The 21,682-nt window shown below is 33.5% G+C and overlaps 2 protein-coding genes across 3 annotated transcripts; one reads left to right on the top strand and one right to left on the bottom strand.

Annotated features, from left to right (window-relative positions):
• Window positions 1–359: 359 nt before the first annotated feature.
• rpap3 (RNA polymerase II associated protein 3) lies at window positions 360–18,466 on the bottom strand. 2 transcript variants are annotated; one of them, XM_006633662.3, is made up of 18 exons: window positions 18,157–18,466; window positions 17,693–17,849; window positions 16,725–16,914; window positions 15,938–16,084; window positions 15,090–15,206; window positions 14,209–14,336; window positions 13,362–13,483; window positions 12,711–12,781; window positions 12,490–12,624; window positions 11,440–11,567; window positions 10,417–10,538; window positions 9,739–9,809; window positions 9,487–9,603; window positions 5,631–5,845; window positions 4,616–4,811; window positions 4,339–4,436; window positions 2,810–2,910; window positions 360–2,483 (listed from the first exon to the last, which is right to left on the bottom strand). In XM_006633662.3, the coding sequence occupies exons 3-18, from the start codon at window positions 16,878–16,880 to the stop codon at window positions 2,398–2,400; spliced, it is 2,010 nt and encodes a 669-aa protein (XP_006633725.1). In that variant the 5' UTR covers window positions 16,881–16,914; window positions 17,693–17,849; window positions 18,157–18,466; the 3' UTR covers window positions 360–2,397. The 2 variants fall into 2 exon arrangements, with proteins under 2 accessions (XP_006633725.1, XP_015208488.1); XM_015353002.2 differs by lacking the exon at window positions 9,487–9,603.
• A 235-nt stretch (window positions 18,467–18,701) lies between these two features.
• atp23 (ATP23 metallopeptidase and ATP synthase assembly factor homolog) lies at window positions 18,702–21,457 on the top strand. The gene is made up of 6 exons (XM_006633661.3): window positions 18,702–19,011; window positions 19,221–19,266; window positions 19,436–19,517; window positions 19,608–19,745; window positions 20,082–20,165; window positions 20,850–21,457. Exons 1-6 carry the CDS (start codon window positions 18,861–18,863, stop codon window positions 21,051–21,053), a joined length of 705 nt encoding a protein of 234 aa, XP_006633724.1. The 5' UTR covers window positions 18,702–18,860; the 3' UTR covers window positions 21,054–21,457.
• The last annotated feature ends 225 nt before the right edge of the window (window positions 21,458–21,682 follow it).

Below are 21,682 nucleotides of genomic sequence, written 5' to 3'. Positions count from 1 at the left end.
ATTTCTACCCAGGCCACTGGACCTCACCATTAGTCTTAGTGAGATGTCATAAAACATGCTATTCCAGATTGTGGTTTATCATTGACAATGTTTGGCTATAATGTAATGCCCTGTTAAATCTGATTGAGACAGTGCACCAATTTAGTCTAGTTTCCAAAATACAGATGGCATTAAAGCATATTTATCTTGCTGAAAGGGTTTTTTTTATATTTTTTTTCTGGATTTTCACCAGCCTTGATGTTCAATAGGTTAAATCAACTCTATTACTAAACTCTCCGTTTTAGTGTTTATGCAACTTTTAAAGTCACTGTTGTGTATTACAGTCAGTCATGATTAAAACAATGCCAAAAATATGTAACTAATATCCAAAATTCATCCATTTATTAACATATTTATCCAGAAGCATGACTTCACAGCAATTAATTTCTTTTGATTACATAAGAGTCTATGAATTAAGTGAAATATTTAGTCATCAAATGTGCTTCTCGGGTGGTAGAGGGTGTTTTATTTTTCAATGTCATTCCCCTACACATCCACACACTACTCAGCTACTACTTCACGTGGCTATGGAGACTCCTGTAATATAATCAAAAGTGTTGGGTCCCCAAGCCATTCCTGTATAACTGTATAGATCTTTACCAGGTTCACTAATGATGCAATATATTTTTCTAGGCTTTTGTTTTCTAAATCTGCTTTTCAGAAATAAAGTTTGTCCTGAGTGTGTGACCAAACCTGTGTACTTAAGACTTAAATTTACATATTTATAAAGTTTCTAGTTCAAGGCTTTGTTCTTCCCTGCAATACTGAAACTCTAAGCTGGCCTCACTGCATCAACAGCCTGTCATCTCATACTTATACTTTGAATAATGACCTATAAGACTTAATGGATTGGGGCTCTCCAGATCAAGGTTGGAAACCCTGTTGTAAAATATTTTTAGTTCAAGTTTGTTTTCATCATTGTTATGCAATATAACTGCATTAACTTTTTTCATCTCACTCTACATTGATATTTTTTTATTAAGTCACCTTGAATAAAAGATCATCAGTTAACATTTTTTGTGATATGGTGTCTCAAAACATCTGTACACCAGGAAAAAATCTTTGGAAGAATCACTCGAATGACTGTATACACCTCATAAAGAAATATAATGTTTTATGACCATGTTATTTCCTATTTCTAATTCTTATTCATCACCAGCTTTACAAATATTTATTGAACACACTGCATAATTAATCATTTACAGGGAAATTACCACGTGTCTTAATCTATTAAAGCTTAACTCCATTAAATCACTCTGAAGTCCAACAATTTCAAAATATGCCATTTAGAAATAATAAATTGTGACTATAATTTGCTATGGTGAATTTAATTTTAAATTGCTAATTTTTAAACACCATCTGGTTATTTTTGCATAAGGTTGCATAAGGCTCCGTTCAAGAAAACATTTAACTACCAACTTAAAAGTAAATGTGCTAAATATGAAATTATAGGATTCTCACTGAACACATTAATGTTTTTATTGCTGTCAATACAAAAAGCCTGCTCTGAAGAACCAGTAAAACCAAAAAGGACTAGATAACATCTACCCAACACTTTTTTTTATCTTGAATCACATGTTCAACTGACCATATGAGCTTTAAAAGCCCCCAAAAAGTTACAGCTATAGCTACAGCAATGCTACATGTACTTAATTCTACTGTGGGTCTCTGCTGCATCTGGTCAGCTAAATCCTGAAGTAGTAAAATAGCAAACTGCAGGTCAAACTGTATTAACTAAAATATGCTGCAGGTATTCTTTTGCATTGACATTTTTAACCAGAAGTGAGTGTTGCCATAGTCAATACTGTTTAATTAAGAGAGTGATTATGAAACACTAAATAGTTGCTAAAGATTAGAGATCAACTCAAACCTTCGACCTATCAAACACTGCAATTTACATATCATATATGTGATTACAGAACAACTATCAAACAATGGCAAATTCCAAACCTCATACTTGACTGTAGCTTTTTGTTTGCCAGGAGCTCCTTGCTTTAACTCAATAAAAACTTGCCAACATGTATGGGGCTTTTACTTGCATTTGTCATGTGGATTTAATTTATTTAATCCAGACCTCTAACTGGGTATGTACAACAAACATCACAGCGTTGTAAATCCATAGAACAATAATCAGTTGAACACATAAGGGTAGACAGAATAGTAATCAAAATATTTAGACTTGGCAACTTCACATAAAAGACATATCTTTTGTATTTTGTTACATTATCTGAAAAAGTTATGTGCAAATATTTTCAGTTGCTAGGGCTCTTCTCAACAGCATGAGAGGTCAATTCTTGACCACAATTTTTTTTTAAATAAATGTTCATTTTGTTGATAACAGGCTTGTATTAACAAACATCAAAGACTGTATCTCTTCTTTAGGCATCTGACTGCTTCATTATCCAAGCCACCGTGAAGAATAGAGGTGAACAAATCTTGTACAACTGAAAAAAAAAAGAAAAAAAAACTTCAACGTTTTGCCACAGCTTGTGTCTCTTCCTCTTGGAATGACCATTTAGTTAATAAAAAAAGATAAATCTGTGTTTTTTTTCTATAAAGCTGAGTTAAAGCATGCTTTATTGGTCACAGGAAAACAGGACTTATAGAGGATAAGAATGGTTGAAGCAAATAAACAGGCACAGAGATCAACATATGGTAAACAGCACTGAAGACTGGTAATCACAATACAAGACAAAAAAGGCTTCTGTTTTGAGATGAACACACAACATTTTACTTTACTGGAAGTTGGGTTGCAAAGAAAATTGATTACCTTTCCTTTCTGCTGCTGACATAAACATGACTGCCATGTCAAATCGTCTCACTTCTGCCAGGTTCTTTAGAATCTCAAAAACAAGGATTGGATCTTCATACCTAAAATACATGAACATAAGTTCAATGTATTTGAGCTTTTACGTGTGAATAACTACAATTATTATTTACTAATATAACCTTTACACTGGGCTGCAAAGAACAGTGTTAAAATATTTAGCTGAATATTGGCTACACATATTAGGTATGGTAGAGCATTCCATTGTGTGTTATTTTATTGGGTTCTCATTATCTATTTTTATGACTTAGATGAAGATCTGATCACATTTTAGGTCAAAGTTATGCAGAAATTCAGAAAATTCTAAAGGGTTCACCAACTTTCTAGCACCACTGTATAATACTGCTATAAACTCTAATATTATTAAAAGCACAACTGGGCATCAATAGAGTGACTGTCAACACCATTTGATATTTGTAATGAATTAAGAAAAAAGCTTCAGAGTTAATTTTATTTGACATTACAGAGTATTTTGTGTTGAACAGTGGTAAGAATTCCCGAATAAACCTATTATGATTCTATGATGTAAGAAAATAAAATGTCAAAAATGCCAAAGGAGGTGAATACTTTTAAAAAATATGTGTGGTACAGAAAGAGTTGTGCAAACTGAAATTTATTCAGGACCAATTTGATATGCTTGATTGCATTAGCATCATTACAAAACAGTTAAATGATGCCAAGGAAGACTGATAAAGTGATTGCTAGGGACTGCTAACAAATTTGGAATAATATAATGCAACTTCTTTCAGTAACATTTTGAATTTGTGTGTCTCTTTCATAAAGAGATGAATGTTAATTAACTAAAGAATAAACACAGCTAGTTTTACCAAGACAGACCAAACTGGACAAAAGTCTGATTACAATATGTAAGGGTTTCTGTATAAAAAAGATTTCTAGGCATAAATAGGCAGATCTCTATTATGTATTTTCACACTATCAATATTTAAGCTAATGGAAACAATAATTCCACAGTGTTAAAGCAAACATAACCTTGTGCGATTACAGCTGTGAATGACCCAGAAAAGCATACCTAACACTGCTTGGATTCCAGCTACAGTACTTTGAAATATTTTTTGTATGAAAGAAATACACTGTGGCAGCTGAGTTTTTTTCACCCTCAATCATATCACCGTAAATTAGGCAGTAATGCCCCTCTGAGTATCTCCTGGAGTTTAGAGATTGGTTGAAAATTCCTGTTTGAGAATAATCTATGTTGGCAAGAATCTTTGAAAAATCTTTAGTGAAATCACTTCGTCTCAATAATAAGCTTCACATGGATTATTCATGGACATTTTGACAGCAATTTTGTTTACATATGCAGATGCAGGTTAATTCAAAATCACAGATGTGTATCAATAAATCTATTATGTATACATAACAGTAACCATCCAACTTTTGCGTTCAATATTTTATGGTGAGATACATTATCAGCTAATCAAATGTAACTTATATTTTCTGAAACATTGACTTACTTTATGTAAAATGTTTGGAAAACCTTCAGAATCTGGTTCAGAATGTCAGGTTCCAAAGACATCTCAAAAATTTTCGGATACATGTTTGGCTCTATTTGCTGGAAAAAAAAGTCACTTGTTTCACAATGCAAAATTGCTTCATATTTGACTTAAATCTTGAAAGCTCACACTCTAATGATTTCATATAATCTGATAAAATCAACAATGCAAAGCAAAAAAATTCAAGGGACAAAATTCTTTTAAATACATTTTAGCAGTCTAGAGAAAATGAGAGTACCTTCAAGTACTTGTAGATCACATCTGGGTGATTTTTCAGCTTCCTCAAGTCTGCTTCAAGTTGAAAGCAATTTGCAGGAACAGGAGGAATGGATAAACACTCTGGTAAGGAAAATGGTAATCCCTTCTGATCTGTTACGTTTTCCACATCAGCACATTTCTCAGCTACCTTCTTCACATCATTTGTGATGGGACTTCTGCAAAATAAATAATAGAAAAAGACATGGTCTGAAAGTTACTGATTTAAATCTTTAATCACAATAATTTCTTATACATGTTTCTTTGTGTTTATTTTTGTTAAATCTTTACCTTCTCATTCTTCACAAAAAAATCACTTAAAATATCACCAGACAACTCTAACACAATTTGAAAATAACCCAAGATAAAAAAATGGTTAGAAACAAAGCCATTACAGCCTGACTTCCTTGTTTGGTTACAAGCGGTTTATCTGAAGTTCTCATCTAGCAATTTCATAAAGCATTAAAGGGAATCAGCTTCAACAATAAGTCTATGTACTTTTATAGAAATACTTTAATCCATTTAATTAACTTAGCACATTATTGATTTTTCTCTGGAGAAACTGAGCTACAAACATCTTTCTGTTGGGTCATTGTAACATTAGCACATAGATCAGTAGATTTCTGCAGTTTGTGGTTTAAGAACTAAATTTACTACAGAAAATTGAGCAAAAGAATTAAATGAAAAGGCTCAGGAAAAAAAAATGGTGGGAATGCTGTACCACTGCAGGATCAGAGTTTGACAAGTCACATTGTTTTTTAAAATATTAATAATGATTTTCTGTTCTCTGAAGATCACCTCCATTTTCTCAACATAACTACATGCATTAATTTAACTGTTTCCTTAAGAGCTATATAATTCATCTTTTATTTCAAGCATGTATTCGATACCTTTCTGAACAAATGCATCTTTTCTCTTATTATGTTATTTTGCTTAGGTCAGTGTTGAACCAGTCCAGTTCAGGACATGAACATCAAACAAGAAAATTAGTTACTTACTTGTCAGTGGAATGTGCAGGAGAATCAGAGATCTCCTCTATTTTAAGCATTTTAGGACTAGGAGCACATTCCATTGGTACAGCTTGGCTTTCACTCACTACTGTTCTAGACGAGGATACTGTTTCACATGCTGCTGAGATAGTTGTCCTTTCTGTCCTCTTTGAAATGGAAATCTCACCACCAACTTCTTCAATAACCATTCGTCTTAGGGGTTTCTGAACAGTGAAATATATCAAGTTGAAAGAAAGCTCAAAATCTGCTTTATAATCAACACATATTGTGGTATTACTAGAAATAATAGAGCAGATGGATGAGAAAAGCAAAACAGTTGTCATTACTTTGTTCCAGTAATTTAAAGAACTATAGATTTAGAGACAGAGGGAGGCCTGGAGTGCTGTGGGTGGTATAGTCCAATCCTAATTGCACAGTGCCTCTATTGTAGCTGACTTTAGAGGTCTTTTGGGTAGAAACTTGGGAGAGGATACCACCAAGGACAGGATACAGTAGGAAAGATTGATTCATTTATTGTTCTGTAGAGTTTTTAAACAATTTCACCTAATATTTTCAACAAGACCCAAAAATAATCTGGAGGAATCCTGACAAAAAATAAAATAATATGTTATAATGTTGCATTTAATTACACAGAAAACTCATCTTAATATGCCAATATGTAAATCTCAAACCATTAAATTGCAGCAATTTAATCTTATTGACCACAGTTTACAGTATATAAGGTGTTATAAACTCTAAGCTATAATAAGTTCACGACATTTGCAGAGACAAAAAGAGGTATTAAGGGTTAAGGGGAGGGTTATTTTATTTTCACTAAGAGCAAAACAACTGTTATTTTAAGAAGCTAAGAAAAAAAGTTAACCAGAACAACTACTATGTATGCATGGATTAATTATTTTTATTATACACCAGAAAGCTTTAAAGAAGGTTTTAATGCCACCAACACTAAGACCATTTAGATATGTCTAAAAAAGTGTTATATGACTTTAAACAACTTAATCAACATTAAAAGCAAACCAAAGAAAAAATGTCTGCAGCCAAAACGCTGATTATTTGCCTCATTTTATAGAGCCAAATACTTAATCAAATCAGTTTCTTTAGATTTTTTTCAAAGAGCCATCTTCAAGCACTTCACTGATAAAAAAAATATTTACATCAATATTTCAAAGGGTACTTCTAAAATGCTCTTCTAATTAAAAGAACAACTCAATTAGCCAGGGAAGGTCTGATTTTTCTCTTCTTTCTTTTTTAACACCTATAACATCATTGATTTTTGTTTCCTAGGCTTGCTATTTCAAATGAAGACACATTAACATTTAGTACTCAGTTATAATTCTCATTTTAAGCAAATAATTTGTCCTAAATACGTGAAAATGACTACATACAGTACATGAAGAGAGTAACTCAAAACACAAAGTGAAAATGCATGCCAAATTGTTTCAGTACTTTTGGCTCCAATGTGGCATTTAATTTAACTTCTAATATCTACAGAAGATCAAATACACCACTAGAGAAATAAAGAAAATGCAAAAAAAGAGATTACCCAGCAAAAGTGATGGAGAAAAATTGAAAGCTACCTGTGGAATAATATGAATGTGAGGAACATGAGCACTACTCCTTAGGCCTTAGGATCTACTAACTATAGTGGGTGTTAGTGTTAAACACAGTCAAGGTTCTTACAGTACTGAATCCTGGAACTTACAAATTCAGTTTTGAAATTATTACAGAAATCCTTTTTTGTTTTAGGTTCTCTGCTATGGCACTGCTATATCACTTTATTTTCAATGACAAGTGGTATCAGGTTTGCCTCGAGTTCAAAATGATTCTCTATTTCTTATTTCTTATTTCACTTATCAAGTACATGATAAGTACTGATACCATTCTCTTTTTCTTGCAGAATGAGGGAAAAGGTGTGTAAAACAGAAATGCACAATCCACTTTTCCAATATGATTTATATATAGGTATTTTCCAGCCAAATGAAATGTTTATTTTGCACTTTAAAACAACAATGCTTTGCCTGCAGATGAGAGTTTATTAATTTGAGTGTGGTTTTAAAATAATGTGACCATTTAGTGTACGAGGTGTTTATAGGAACACTGCACACACAAACAGTCACTCAATATTAAGACAATTATATTTTTATTTATGTGCTCACTAACTGCAAGTGTGTATTAATTAAATATTAAATAGTTTAAATAGGTTCTCTTAAGGTTAATTTCGGCAAGTCAATTTTAAATACATTAAGTCATTATTGGTATTATTTCCAGACAGCTTTATCAAGTCTAGTATTAAATGTTCTGCTCTCTTTAACTACATATATTAGAAGCCCATTTCAATTGATTCCAAGTTGTGAATAACAAACATAATATAGTCTATAATTGTGGGTTTCATTTATATATGATAATTTCTCAAGACACCAGTTGTCAGAGATAGGTGTTGTTTTGATTAAACATTTCCTTCACCAAGTAATATTTAACTGGAAGATGAATAATTTAAATTGCAGATGCTACAATTTCATTTGGTTTGTATTCAAATGGAAATAGGGATTTCAGAAAAATATACCAACATATTAATATCTTAATGACTAGTGATTCTGAAGTACTGTACAAAACTGCAAACTTTTGTATTATTATGCAGATAACATTCAAATCACTTTCCTTCTTTCCTTTTCTTTCTTCCAAATTCTACAGCAACACAGCACAAGGACACCTTTACCATCATTTACCACTGGAGAATTTTATATGCCTTATAATCATAAATACATTTAAAAAAACAAGATCCATCACTCACAAAAAATAGGAACATGTAAATGGAAACTATGTACATGGTTTGCAAACTCTGTGTGAAGGTATGATGGCTTACCAGTATGTGATTAGTTACATGTTCATGCTCAGATGTATGATTTTGTCTTCTATAATATCTTTTTGTTTACCAACTAAAACAGAACTACACTGTCATTTTTTCATGCATTCCCATCCCTTTCCTTAGCCTAATCTGTATTATTTAACCTACTTTCAAGATGATGATGCCCATAAGCAACGGCAAAAGAGAAATGCTTGGCCTCATTCATGACTTGTGAGGTTTAATAATGCACAATTCAGCAGAGAACTGAAGATTAATATTTGAAAGGTATGCACAGAGGTGGCTGTGAAAAGGTGGCTACTCTTTTTCTACATGACTATCAAGATATTTTTAGTCACTAGGACAAAGACTTCAGATTCTTGGATCTAAGGATTGGGAAGGTCACAAAAAGATCCACAATATTATTTAACGGAAGAGCATATGCATTATGTAAAATGAAGACATATTTGATCTATTTTTCTGTATTTTATCTAATATATAAAGATATTTATTGTTTTTAAAAATATATGTTTGGTAAACTCTGGCATGCAGCAGTGTGAGGTACTGTCTAGGAGCCTGAGCAGATAATTAAGAATTTGTGGGTTCAAAGCCCAAGATGAACATTGCCGTTGTACTCTTGAGCAATGCACTTCACGCTGCTTCAGTAAAATACTCAGCTGTACAAATAGGTACAAATTTAGGTACTCTGGATTAAAGCATTAGCCAAATGAATTAATCATTTATGAATTTAAATACTGGAATGCATATCTGATGTTTCCATTTGCCTTTGAGATTAAAACGGTAATGTACCAATTAAAAGAAACAAAAGGAAGGTCATGTTTTCCCAATTTTAGTCTTCAAAATAATGATCAATGAATGTTTTGTTTACATTTTAGAGCTTTAGCTGTATCAGCTAGTAAATAATATATCTTTGGGGAATTCTATCGTGTGTTTTATTGGGAAACAATAGATCTTATTTGCTGATGCTAGAAAAGTACTTACTTTTGAACGCAGATGAGGTGGCTTATTTATTGGCTGTACAATTCTTCGCTGACAATCACCTTGTATGTTCTGTTCTGCAGGCTGATGTTCTGATATCAAACCTTTCGCAACCATCTCCTTTAACAGAAAACATTATATTTCCTTCTGTTCAATGTTTTACTTTTTTCCCCAAATCTAATGGTTCTTGACACAGACAGGTCAAATTCAGATTTACCACATTAGGTTCAATAAAAAGTATACATACATATGTACCTTTTTCATTTTCTCGAGTTCACTCATTGCTTGCTTATTCCCTGGTTCCAGATTCAAAACTGTCTCAAAATCTGTTAAATAAAATAACATTTGTATTGAACCCGTTGTTATTCAATACTAAGCCCAGAAAATACTTCCACAGATTTCATCCAGTATGCAAAATGTATTGATATACTACAATTTCCTATATCAATAAATAAATACAAGTGCCTATTAATGAGCCTTTGTGAATACAAAACTTCGCCCAACAACGACCTTTAACACCTTAATAGATAGTATTACATTATTTTGATCATCTGGAAAACACATAGCATTTATTAGAATACGTCAACAGAATATAGGCCAGGAAAGATTACATGTACAATTAAAATACTGCAACTACAAGACGAGGGTTTGTTCAATTGGTCAGTTCAGAAGTACAGTAAAAGCAGTATTATTCAGAGAACAGTCTGAGTCACAAAACCACAAAAAGCTTGAGAAGTCCAAACTGAAAAGTCTGGGTATTTACAGCTGGCAACTGGATTGTGGCTGCAGAGTTGTAAGAAGACTATGTTGTGATGCCGGGATAGCACTGACTACATTATATTTATACCTTTAGTACTTATTTGAAGGATCTTAAATTTTACAAACTCTATGTGATTATTAAAAAAACAACAAAAAGCACAACACTCCTTCTACCTTGTTTGGCTTCTTTCAGCTTTCCCAGTGCTAATCTTGCACTCCCCCTCCTGGCAAAAGCCTTGGTGTAAGTCGCATCCAGAGCAATGGCAGTGCTGCAATCATCCTCTGCCTCTTTATACCTGTTTGATACAAAAGTTATGAAACCGACTGAAATACTTTGATATACAGGATCTCTGGAGTGAAGTAAGGAACACAGGCATAATCCAGACAAGGCTGGTTTAAATCCAGACTATTTCTTTAGTTGAGACCTGGATGCCCAATGTGCTGCCTGAGTTGGGTGAACTCAAATCAGCAGCAGTTACCACTGTGACTTTCCAGAGGACTGTAGCCTTGCAGTATCATCAGTAGGAGCTGCATCACTCAGTAGATGTAGTCGATGTAGACCAAACTCCTCAGAATCTCTCCCAGCCCCAGTATGGCAAGCAGGGGCTTGCACAGCTACTCATAACGTCATCTTGCAGCCCAAAGCTTACAACCATGTTTATTCCCACCCATATCTCAAGGCAATTTCAGAAACAAGGAAATAATGAGAAGCTGTCAAAGCTACTGTAGAGGACAAATAACAGGAAAACGACTCATCATATTAGGAAAAAGCTGTTTCTCCTTATGTTCTGAAGCAATGATGGATATGCTCCCGACTAAAGTTAAAATGAAAACAATGTTCCATTTAAGGTACTAAAACACATACAATACAACACCTACAACACCTTAGCCCAGTACTCTCAGTTTTTAAAAGTGTTCTATATGGAACAATTTAAGAAGTCCACAGTGCATGTTTTCTGATATTTATTAAGTCATACATCTCCTACATGTTCTAGAGCAAACTGTACAAAAACTTAAAAAGAAATACAGAAGATTCCATACTTCTGAAATTGTAAAACAAAATGGCAGAAATGCATACATGCTGCACGTATAACCTGTTTTGTAATGTTAAATTACATTGTGAATTCAATGAAAACATGAAAAGGCAAGTATTGATAACAATATTAAACTGTGTTTCCAAGGAATAGAGGAACTTACTTTTCCAGTTTCAAATATGCCATGGCCCTGTTTGCTGGCAGAAGAGCATTGGTGCCATCTGCTGACATTCCTCTGGTGTAGCACTCAACAGCTGCTTCATACTTCCCTTCCTTGAAATAACCATTACCCTGAAGCACAGTTAAATTATGAAAAATCTAGATTAATCTAGACGAGCAACAAAATGCAACAATGAAACATACAGATGCTGCCTTTGTTGTGTTTGATTGGTTCATAAAAGGCTAATTACAGAATCTACTAAAACCTGAGATGTTTGCTGAATCTAAAAAGTACAAGGATCAAAATTAAAAGATGAAAAGTGATATTATGAAAAATTTCCATCTATGAATTGGCTTCATCACTCTGCTCTCCTCCCCACTGATAGCTGATGTGTGGTGAGCGTTCTGGCGCACTATGGCTGCCGTCGCATCATCCAGGTGGATGCTGCACATTGGTGATGGTGGAGGGGAGTCTCCATTACCTGCAAAGCACTTTGAGTGGAGTGCAGAAATTAATTAATAAACTTCATATGTCTGCGGTTCACTCATTCCTTTAGAAGGCAAAGCCAATGCTTACTGCTAACTAATGGTACTAAAGAATCACTTTCATCCCATACTGCAGCTTTTCTTTTCTGTGGGAGGGGCATCTTCTAGAAGAAAAATGCTCCCACCCTAGTTTTTCACCCAATGGTTTCAAGAACATGACAATGCTGTTATCATCCTTTTGAATCCATTGGGTAATATCATAAAGATGTTAGAGCCAGCATTTTCCACCTCCATCAACCAGCAGGAAATGGAGTTGACTGACTTTGAGAAGGAATGGTGCTGCACTCTAAACCTTAAGAAAAACATTTCGAAGAATTCGAGACATACAAGAGAACCTAAACAATATATTATTTAATTCCTCCTTAAACGATTGTGGAAAAACCTACAGCAACCACGATTTCTGGCATACACAAACTACAGCTAAATAAAGCCTTTAATCTAAATGTCCTTTTTAACCAAATTTGACAAAGATCCCTAGAATAAATGCATTTCAGATAATAATACATACAAGATCTTTTTGCACCACAGCCTGCTGTTTTGATTGCTCTTCTTCAATCCGTTTCTGCTCACTCTCATCTACCTGTGGTGCTTCGTTTGCTAATGTTTCTTTTTTGTTGGGTTTTACTTCTTGGGACCCCAAAGCCTACAAATAAAAGTAAAAAGGGTTTTAGTATTCATGATTTTTACATCAGAGCCATAATGAACAGCAAAGGTAATAAAGGTAAACACCTCCTTTATTTTCTTCAGCTCATTTTGTGCTTCAAGGTTATCAGGATCCAGCTTTAGGACCATCTCATAATCTTGAATTAGAAAAATTGAAGAAAGATTAAAATTATATGCCATACAAATCTTTAAAAAAACAATTTGATATTAAATAGACTTATGGCATGTTTAATGATATTAGCAGAAAACGTTAACCTTTGGTCAATTCCAAATAAATGGATACAATGGAAGTCACTAATCAAATAATTTCAATAGATTTGGCACTTTACTTTTCTAAGAACTTACTGAGTTTTAGCAAGTTCAACATTTAGATCCAAGATAAATCATTCTTGCCATTGTCCTTCAGCCAAGAAAAGAAGCAGGATTTTTTTTACTGTAAATCTGAGTGAACAGACTTCCAAATGAGCAAATTTAACTGGACTGCTAAGATAAAGTTACAAACCTAAGAGTTTAAGAGTCTTACACACCAACCGACCCAACTTCTTAGATGAATTCAGAAACATATATTACAAATTACCTATAAAACACTTCAGAGCTGGTTTAGAAGTATTACAGCTAATCATTTAATTAAATAATTAGGTTACATCACAAAATTAAAACAGATTCCACCTCCATGCACTTACACTGTGAATGTTATATGCGAGTATGAAAACTCACCTTGTTGAGCACCTTCAAACTTCTTGAGTGCAAACCGACATGCCCCCCTTCTGGCATAAGCCTTAATATAGTTTCTGTCCAGAGCAAGCGCTAAGTTACAATCAGATTCTGCTACAGCATACCTAACAAAAAGAGAAAAATTAAAGGGCTCAAAGTGCAACTTCTGGTGTAACAACTGAAATACACAACTGCCTGGATTGTTAGGAAATGGTTTCCAGATATACGGATTGCACAGAATAATTATCAGAATAACCCAAACTTCAAACATCAACATTCTCTTTAGGGTGGATTCGAACTTAGAATCCCACATATGAACAGGTAAATGTTCATTTCATGCTGAAAGGTTATGAAAAGTAAAGCAATGTTTTGGCTGTGGAGCCTTCTTCAGGTGTGAGGAAGAGAGGCAAAGTAGCACATAAATAAGACACAGAAGAAAAGATGGAGTAGATAGAAGGGGCAGGGAGCGGGGGAAAGGATAAAGCAGGTGAGAATGGGCTTTGCAGCCTAGGCATGCTGATGCAGCTACCTGCTCATATCCCACAGACGATAGTTTTGCACCATTGGCTCCTCAGCCAAACACAGAAACCAAATGTTTAAACCTGCAGTTCCTCTCGTATTGCGCAGAATTACTATTGCAACAACACACCACCAGTAGGGTAAAACTAACCTGTGTCTAAACCCAGCTCACATTTCCTATTAGAGGGTGAACAATCTGCTGAATTCTGCTTCACAATGATAGGAAGAGCCATCTAACTAATTAATGACTCCTACATTAATTTTGCAAGATGAAATACTTTGATCAAATAATGTTTCTCTTTCAATATTGCAGAGAAAAGGGCATACTTACTTTTTTAGTCTGAAGAAACTGGTAGCACGATTTGTGGGCAAAACTGGATTATATGGATCAGCACACATACCTCTTGTATAGCACTCTATTGCCTCATCATACTTTCCTTCTTTAAAGAATTTATTTCCCTGCAAGTATATTAAAAAGCCCCCTAAATAATATAAACAAACTTTAGAGGAACATTGTAAGGTATACTTGATTTCCAGTTAGTTTTCTACACTAAAAATCTTAATCATTTTTGAAATGCAGAAATGTTTTCTGCCAATATCACGGATTACTGTAGCATGCACCTCTCAATACATAATAGAAAACACAATAAATGATGTATTAATAAGTAGCTACAAATCACAAGCTTCACACTGCCAACATTTTATATTAAAGAACTTTACATTAAAACACATTTAACTTATATTTAAAATACATAGAACTAGCACAAAGAGACCCAACCCATTTTTAGAATCAATATGCCTTCATCACAAATACCATAGATCCTTAATTCAGGTGTCATTATTGAGGACAATGAATTAACAAGCTGGTTATGTAAAACAATAACTGTTGAAGAGTTAGAAACACATAAAATATAAATCAAATGATAATGAAAAATGTGTTAATACCATTTCTACTTTTATCTAGTACAATTTCACTTGTTGCTCATTAAAACTAAATATGTAATAGGACAATCTGTGTTAGGCAATATTTTGGGGTGTTTTGTTTCCACCCAGCAGCAGATTTAACTATAAAATGTTTAAGGATTGTTTATGCAAGTCAGAGAACACCTGTAGCTAAATACATATCATTCATATAGAATTTATATATACACTTGAATTAATACTGGTTACTAAAAAGATTATGGCATTATAAATAAAGAGACTAAAACTCACTTTTTCCTTCTCAGAAAGAGCTTGATCCTTGTCAATATGAATCCCATCTTCATCAGAATCAGATTCATGAGATTCAGATGGACTTTCTTCTTTGTCTACTGATTCCATTAGCTTATCCTAAAATTTATGTATGAAATTATTTCTTTAGGAAGTTAAAATCAGAAACTAACGACAAACGATTGACGGGAAAATAATGCTGCATATTGTCATGGTTCATTATATTACCACATATTAAAAAAATATATACATTTTTTAATGCTACAAACATTTAAAACTAAATCACTGTGAATTAGCTCCATTGCTGGAAAATGTTTTTCTTAAGGTTTTATGCAAGATTAATTCAGAAATAAGTAATGTCAATAAAAGCCATTTATGACATTTCTAATTTTATGAATGTATTTTTAAGAAATACAAGACAATTAATGATATTTTATGTTTGTTCAACAAATGCTGAATAATTTTTTAATTTATCAAAACTACTACTAGATGGAACAAAGATTAATCTAACTCAGCAACTTCACCACAACAGGTAAATAAACATGTTATAGTTTTTATATCACCTAATACAAATAAAGGAAAGTATGGAGTTCACTACTGTATTTTTCAGTGCCAAGGAGAGAAAAAGATATACAGGTGTTCACTGTCAAATGTGAATGCCGTGAATCAAAAACTTAGATTTTTTTTACAGATTTCTTCAGTTTTCTCAAGCACATCTTGTTCAATAAGAACATCAATCAAATTGATCTTTGAGTAAAACAGCATGTTTTGATATTCAGAAAATCATATAAAAATATAAAAAAATAGATGACACACGCTGAGAAAACAATGTTAGAATGAGATGAACTTACCACATCCAATTTTTCCCATGCCACATAATCGCAGGATTTTATTCTGGATGCTTTCTTCTTTTCATTCTTTGCATTCTTGGCAGCCACTTTGCTATTTTCTCTTTTCTTCTTTCTATATTCAGTATTTCTAATGGGTGGCAAATTTTCCTGAATCAGATGTAAGAGTTTAGATTTTCTAATATAACTCAACATCTCAAAAACAGCACAATCAGCAGGTTCTTGTTTCTACTGTTTCTTTCTGCTTGTACTCTCATTGTGGAAACATGAGGACTGCATCATCTCCAACCAACTTCTGGGACCTTATTCTCATAAGTTTGGGCACAGTATTTTACTGGCATTTCTAATGTTTATGGTTCTTTTGATGTATTCTGTACCTTGCTTGATAATTATTCTGTGAGACACTGGTGTATTAACTGACTGGTTTAATTCTACATTATATAAGCTATGTTTCTACTGTTAATATTTTAGAACATATTATTTAAATGGAATACATAACATTCCTGGATAAAGGGGATGGCTAAATATAGCACATACACTGTACACTATTTGTGAATGTATACAATACTTTATATTTCAACTCTAAACATCACAATGTCTCATAAGCTTTAAAATTTTATTTTGCAAGTGAAAAATAATTTAAAATGATTGGATGAAAAATTAATATGAAACCTGATAAATGCTCACATTATAAAGAAATGTGTTCCTGAGGGATTAAAGTCACCAAACAAGTATGTCTGGATGGCTGCCTTTTATCTGCATTTTCTTCATTCTCATATGACAAACTTACTTGTGTAATTTCAACACCGCTCTCTCTCCTCAGTTCCTCATCTTTCTTCTTTATGTCCATTTCCCAGCTCTCCAGCTCTTTCATGAAATCCTGCAGATCCTCTGCATTTTGTCGCATTTGAAGCTGCAGTTCTATGGCTTTATTTTGTGCAGACATGCTAGTCCAACTGATTTGATGCAAGATTAAAACACTGTAAAATTACAAAACACAAAATTAAGGAGGCACCAAAACATTTTCTTCTAAAATAAATTTAAGGAATATGTCGCAAACACAATTGAAGCCTTTCCTGTATTTTAAAAAATGTCTCTTGAAAATGAAAAAGAAGCATGTTCTAGCATGTTGTCTTGTGTTTATAGCACAAACTATTCTATTCAGAATTCATAAGTTCATCTTATTAGGAATCACAACCACCTTGTCTTCCCTCCTGTCAAACTCAGCCCAGAACACTGCACATTAGGTTAAAGATCGGGCAACTAGGACACTCAGCACATTCATTTCAACCTATTTTACCCTTTTCTGCTTGAGATTATTTAGGGTCAATCAGACTCTCATGTAAAACACGAGAACTGAAAACCAAGAGAAGTAACACCTGCCCTAACATGCAGACTTTCTTAATTACAACAATACAGTAATTTAAATCGACCTAAAATGTGTATGATAACTTATAAATGTATCCTACTTGTTTGCACAAAACAAAAATATTCACTGCACAAAAGGTTGTAAAAAAACATGCCTTAGCTTTTAAAAGAGCTTAAAAGTCAATCTGGTTAGGCTCTGTGGTTATATACAAATGTCATAATATGACCGTGTCATATTATATCAGCAACAGCTCTAATGAAAACTTTATACATCATAAATCAGTTGGTCTGTTTGTGGATATGTGGATGAGAAATGCATTTTAGTTCACTAGATAGCATAGCTAATAAATTGCCTCTACAATCGACGATTAATTCAAATAAATATCGTACCTGTAGCGGGTATTATCCGTATATGTCTATATAGCGTAGGAGAACAATCGGCCGCAGACGAATAAGCAAATCGTTAAGTTCCTCGGTTATTTTTACAGCACCTGGTTAACGATCGCGTGCGGCGCCATAACAGCAAATCCCAGCAACCTCTGCGCTTCTTCGGAAACAGGAAAAAAAAGCTTAGTTGGCTTGGAAACCATAGCCTGTCTACCAGATAGAAATTAAAGATACAGCACAATGTGCCACGGAAGTAACCAGTTTGTGATATTTTTATTTAAAAAAAATATTTAAATACAAAAAGGGAAATACAACAAACAGGGGTATATACATACAAATATACAGATGTCTCAACATGACACATCAACGTAGGAAGTGAATGAAACGGGGAGAAAAGCAAAAAAAAGCAAAAACAAAGTTTTTTAAAAAGTTAAAAATGTAGTGATCCTCACACGACTCGTTCATACCTGGCGGTGGCGGTACTGCAGATCTTGTTAGCCGTCTGAAATACAATTAAATAAATGTCGGACACAATTAAGTTTACTAGTCAAAGCATGAGCACTGCTGCCACAAACTCACTTTGATTTGTACAACGTGTTATACAGTAGCAATCTACATGGATCTTTGCTTCTTGGAATGCGATCTGTGCTTAAATAATGAAATGTTGTGTCTAGGCAAAACATTGTCTTGGCTTTATACTTAAAAGATTTTAAATAAATAAAAGTACAAAATATTTCTTCAATGTATTATTAAATACATTGTACATATTTCTGTCTTTGTAGTTGGTATACAATAAAAAGTATTGGCCGTTCGCTATACACCACGTCTAGTGGCAGTGAAGAGAAGAAGAAATTACAGAAAATCAAACACGCCTGAGGCGTAGAATGACAGCGTAATTTTCTGCTTTCTTCCACTGTAACTTAGTTCCAGAGCAAAATGGCGCCTAGCAAAATACCTTAACACAATTTGAATTTAAAACAATGTTTGGTAGCCGTTCAATAACATACTGTATCGCCATTAGTCAAATTTAGAGTGACCCTTTACCTTTTACCTTTGACATTACACGCCATATGTAAAACACAGAATGACCTACTGCTGGTGAAACGTTAAGAAAAGGTTGGATAAAGTGTTATTGAAATAATTTCGAAGTGAACGCCTAATTTTTTGTGACATGGACCAAAACAATAAGAATGAAGAAGATTATGGTTATCAGCTGTTTCCGGAAAGAAATACTCAGACATTTAAAAAAGGATCATTCGCGAAAAACCTCTTTACTTACAATCACAAGTGTCAGGTCATGCTGAAATTCACATTGGACACAAGTATGTTTGGTTATACTCTTAGTTATTTTTTATATTTTTCATGTCTAATAAACAATAATTACATTAATTTAAATGTATAAATCTAAGTGACACCGGTAATTGTTAAAGCATTAAAAAACGAAAAGGAGTATAGTTGTTAATAAATAATATTTTTGTTGCTTTTTCGCTTTGTTAATTTTGTGTGTAAACTAAACGTTTGTTTCCCCCAGGTCCATATGCAAAACTGCTTCTTAGTGCAATGAAACGTTCGGGATGGTATGTATTTTTTTACGAACAGCTATTTTATACAAAATGTAATATACATTTTTTGCAGATAATTTACACATAATTAGTAGAAAAGGTTGCTTTTTTGTTGATATTCTAGGAAGTCGCTTTAATTATTATGATGATAATGATGACATCGTGTTTTAATGCATTATTTCAGCACTGTAAACAAAGATAGGCATTTCTCCTGCGAGGACTGTGACGGAACTGTTAGCGGTGGTTTTGATGCTACAACTTCACAAGTAAGATGAAGATGGTTGTTGTTGTTGTTATTATTATTAAAAATAATGCCACACTTTCAGCAAGTCACTGACCCTTTTTTCTTGTTTCAGATTGTTTTATGTCAGAATAACATTCATCAACAATCCCACATGAACAGGGTTGTCACCCACGAACTCATTCATGCGTTTGATCATTGCAGAGCTCACGTTGATTGGTTTAATAATTTCAAGCATCTGGCTTGTTCAGAGGTAAGACTAGATCTATTATTGTTGCGTTAACTCTGAACAAGTTGTATAAAGATGTCTGTTGCTTCTTTTAAAGTTGTGAAATTATGTGAATTTGTTCTGATTTTATTGTGAAACCTTTATTCAAACCTTAATAGATGAATATCTAATAGCAGATTTTATGGAAATCTCAAGTACAATTCTGAATATATAGAAATGCAAAGGATTATGCTATAAATGTTGCACACTTCGGCAGTTGAGCATGTGGATTTCCCCTGTGGTTATAAAGATCCTTTTTTTAAAATTTTCTGTATGATTTACAAATGTAGTCTAACCACTTAAATATTTTGTTTTTTATAGATTCGGGCAGCTAACCTTAGTGGCGACTGTTCTTTTAGTAACGAAATTGTTAGACTCAACTTGGGCATTAAACAACATCATCAGGTAACTTACCGAATTAACATTGTCTGTTTTATTTCTACTGGAGAAACATGTTTAGTTTTTTGAGAAAAGGAGTAAATGGGAGTGAATGTTTAAACTGAAAAATGCAGGAGACTGTTAGCGTTCATTTACCTGCTGCGTTTTAGTGCTTTTTTAGTTTATGCAGTCTAACATTAAATCGCACTTTCTCTTACGTAATTTCAGTATTTGGAGCCGAATAAAACATTTCCCCTGTGGTTTTAGGAAATTTAAACACCTTCCGTACTGAGAATCTTAAAAGAATGCTTTTAACCGATTCTTACCAATTGCACCTTTTATTTTTTTATCTTTAAAAAAATATTCTTTACTTAAGATAGTACTTGTATAAGACCGATCCCAGCAGTGATGATATCTCACTCCACTTACAAGCATTTAGTTATATTTCTGTAATCGGAGTGCTGGAATAAAAAAAAAACACCTAAACCTCCTTGAGAACCTGGTCCATACTTTGTCTTTTGGTTGCTAACTTTGTGGTTAAATCCAAACATACTTCTTCATATGTATTTGTATGTTTTATTATTTTTTTTAATGAACGGAAGAGGATTTTTGCAGTTAAATGCATAAAATTACAGGTTTGCATTCAAAGAAGAACTTGTCAATGAAGAGGAGATTTTGTAAAGAATGTAATGAACTATTTCTGACCCTCAGAAATGTGTTCGAGATCGAGCTCTTCGCTCTATCTTAGCTGTCCGGAAAGTGAGCCGTGAAGATGCAGAGAAAACCGTGGATGAAGTGTTTGATAGCTGTTTTAATGACCATGCGCCCTTTGGAAGAATCCCACACAGCCGAAGAGATGCAGAACATGCCTACAGGGATTTTCAAAACCGAGATCGCTATTATGCTAATCTTTAAAAATTAAAATAAAATCTTTATTTCACTTTATTTGTTGTATTACAGATACAAAACTTTATTGCAAGTGGTGCTGTGTCTAAGACCTGGGTTGTGATTCAACTAGGCCTCGACAGTCTTTGTATCCATGCTTTTGTACTTATAAGTATGGGCATACATATATGTTTAAAATGTATAAAATGTACTCGGTAATTCATACCGAGCCACACAATTAGTTGAGAGTTGCACCCGAAGTCTGTCTGGGTTCAATAATAGTGGTTTGTTTAATATAACAAATTACACCTGTCTCTGTACATGTCATTTGGTAATTTATAGTAAGATTTGTTTCCTGGAATTTGTTATTTTGGAGAATTTAATCAGATCTGTACATTTATTGGAAATGACATTAATAAAAAAGGTTTTAATAATTTGCTCTTCAATTCTGATTTTTATAAATCAGGTCAGATGTTGTTGTAGAAGAGGGAGTTGGTTAAGGTTCATATACCAGATTCTAATAGCTGATCATAAACCTAAACCACCAAAACACCCCCCACGTATCAGGAAATATTGAGCAAAGTCACGTGGTTTCCTTTAGTTTCTGTGTAACTTGGTGATGGATATGTTGATAGATCTATAACATACTGTACACACAT

Source organism: Lepisosteus oculatus, chromosome 7, assembly GCF_040954835.1.
Source record: "Lepisosteus oculatus isolate fLepOcu1 chromosome 7, fLepOcu1.hap2, whole genome shotgun sequence".
In the NCBI taxonomy this organism is placed as follows: domain Eukaryota; kingdom Metazoa; phylum Chordata; class Actinopteri; order Semionotiformes; family Lepisosteidae; genus Lepisosteus; species Lepisosteus oculatus.
This window is presented reverse-complemented; position numbering and strand designations above follow the sequence as displayed.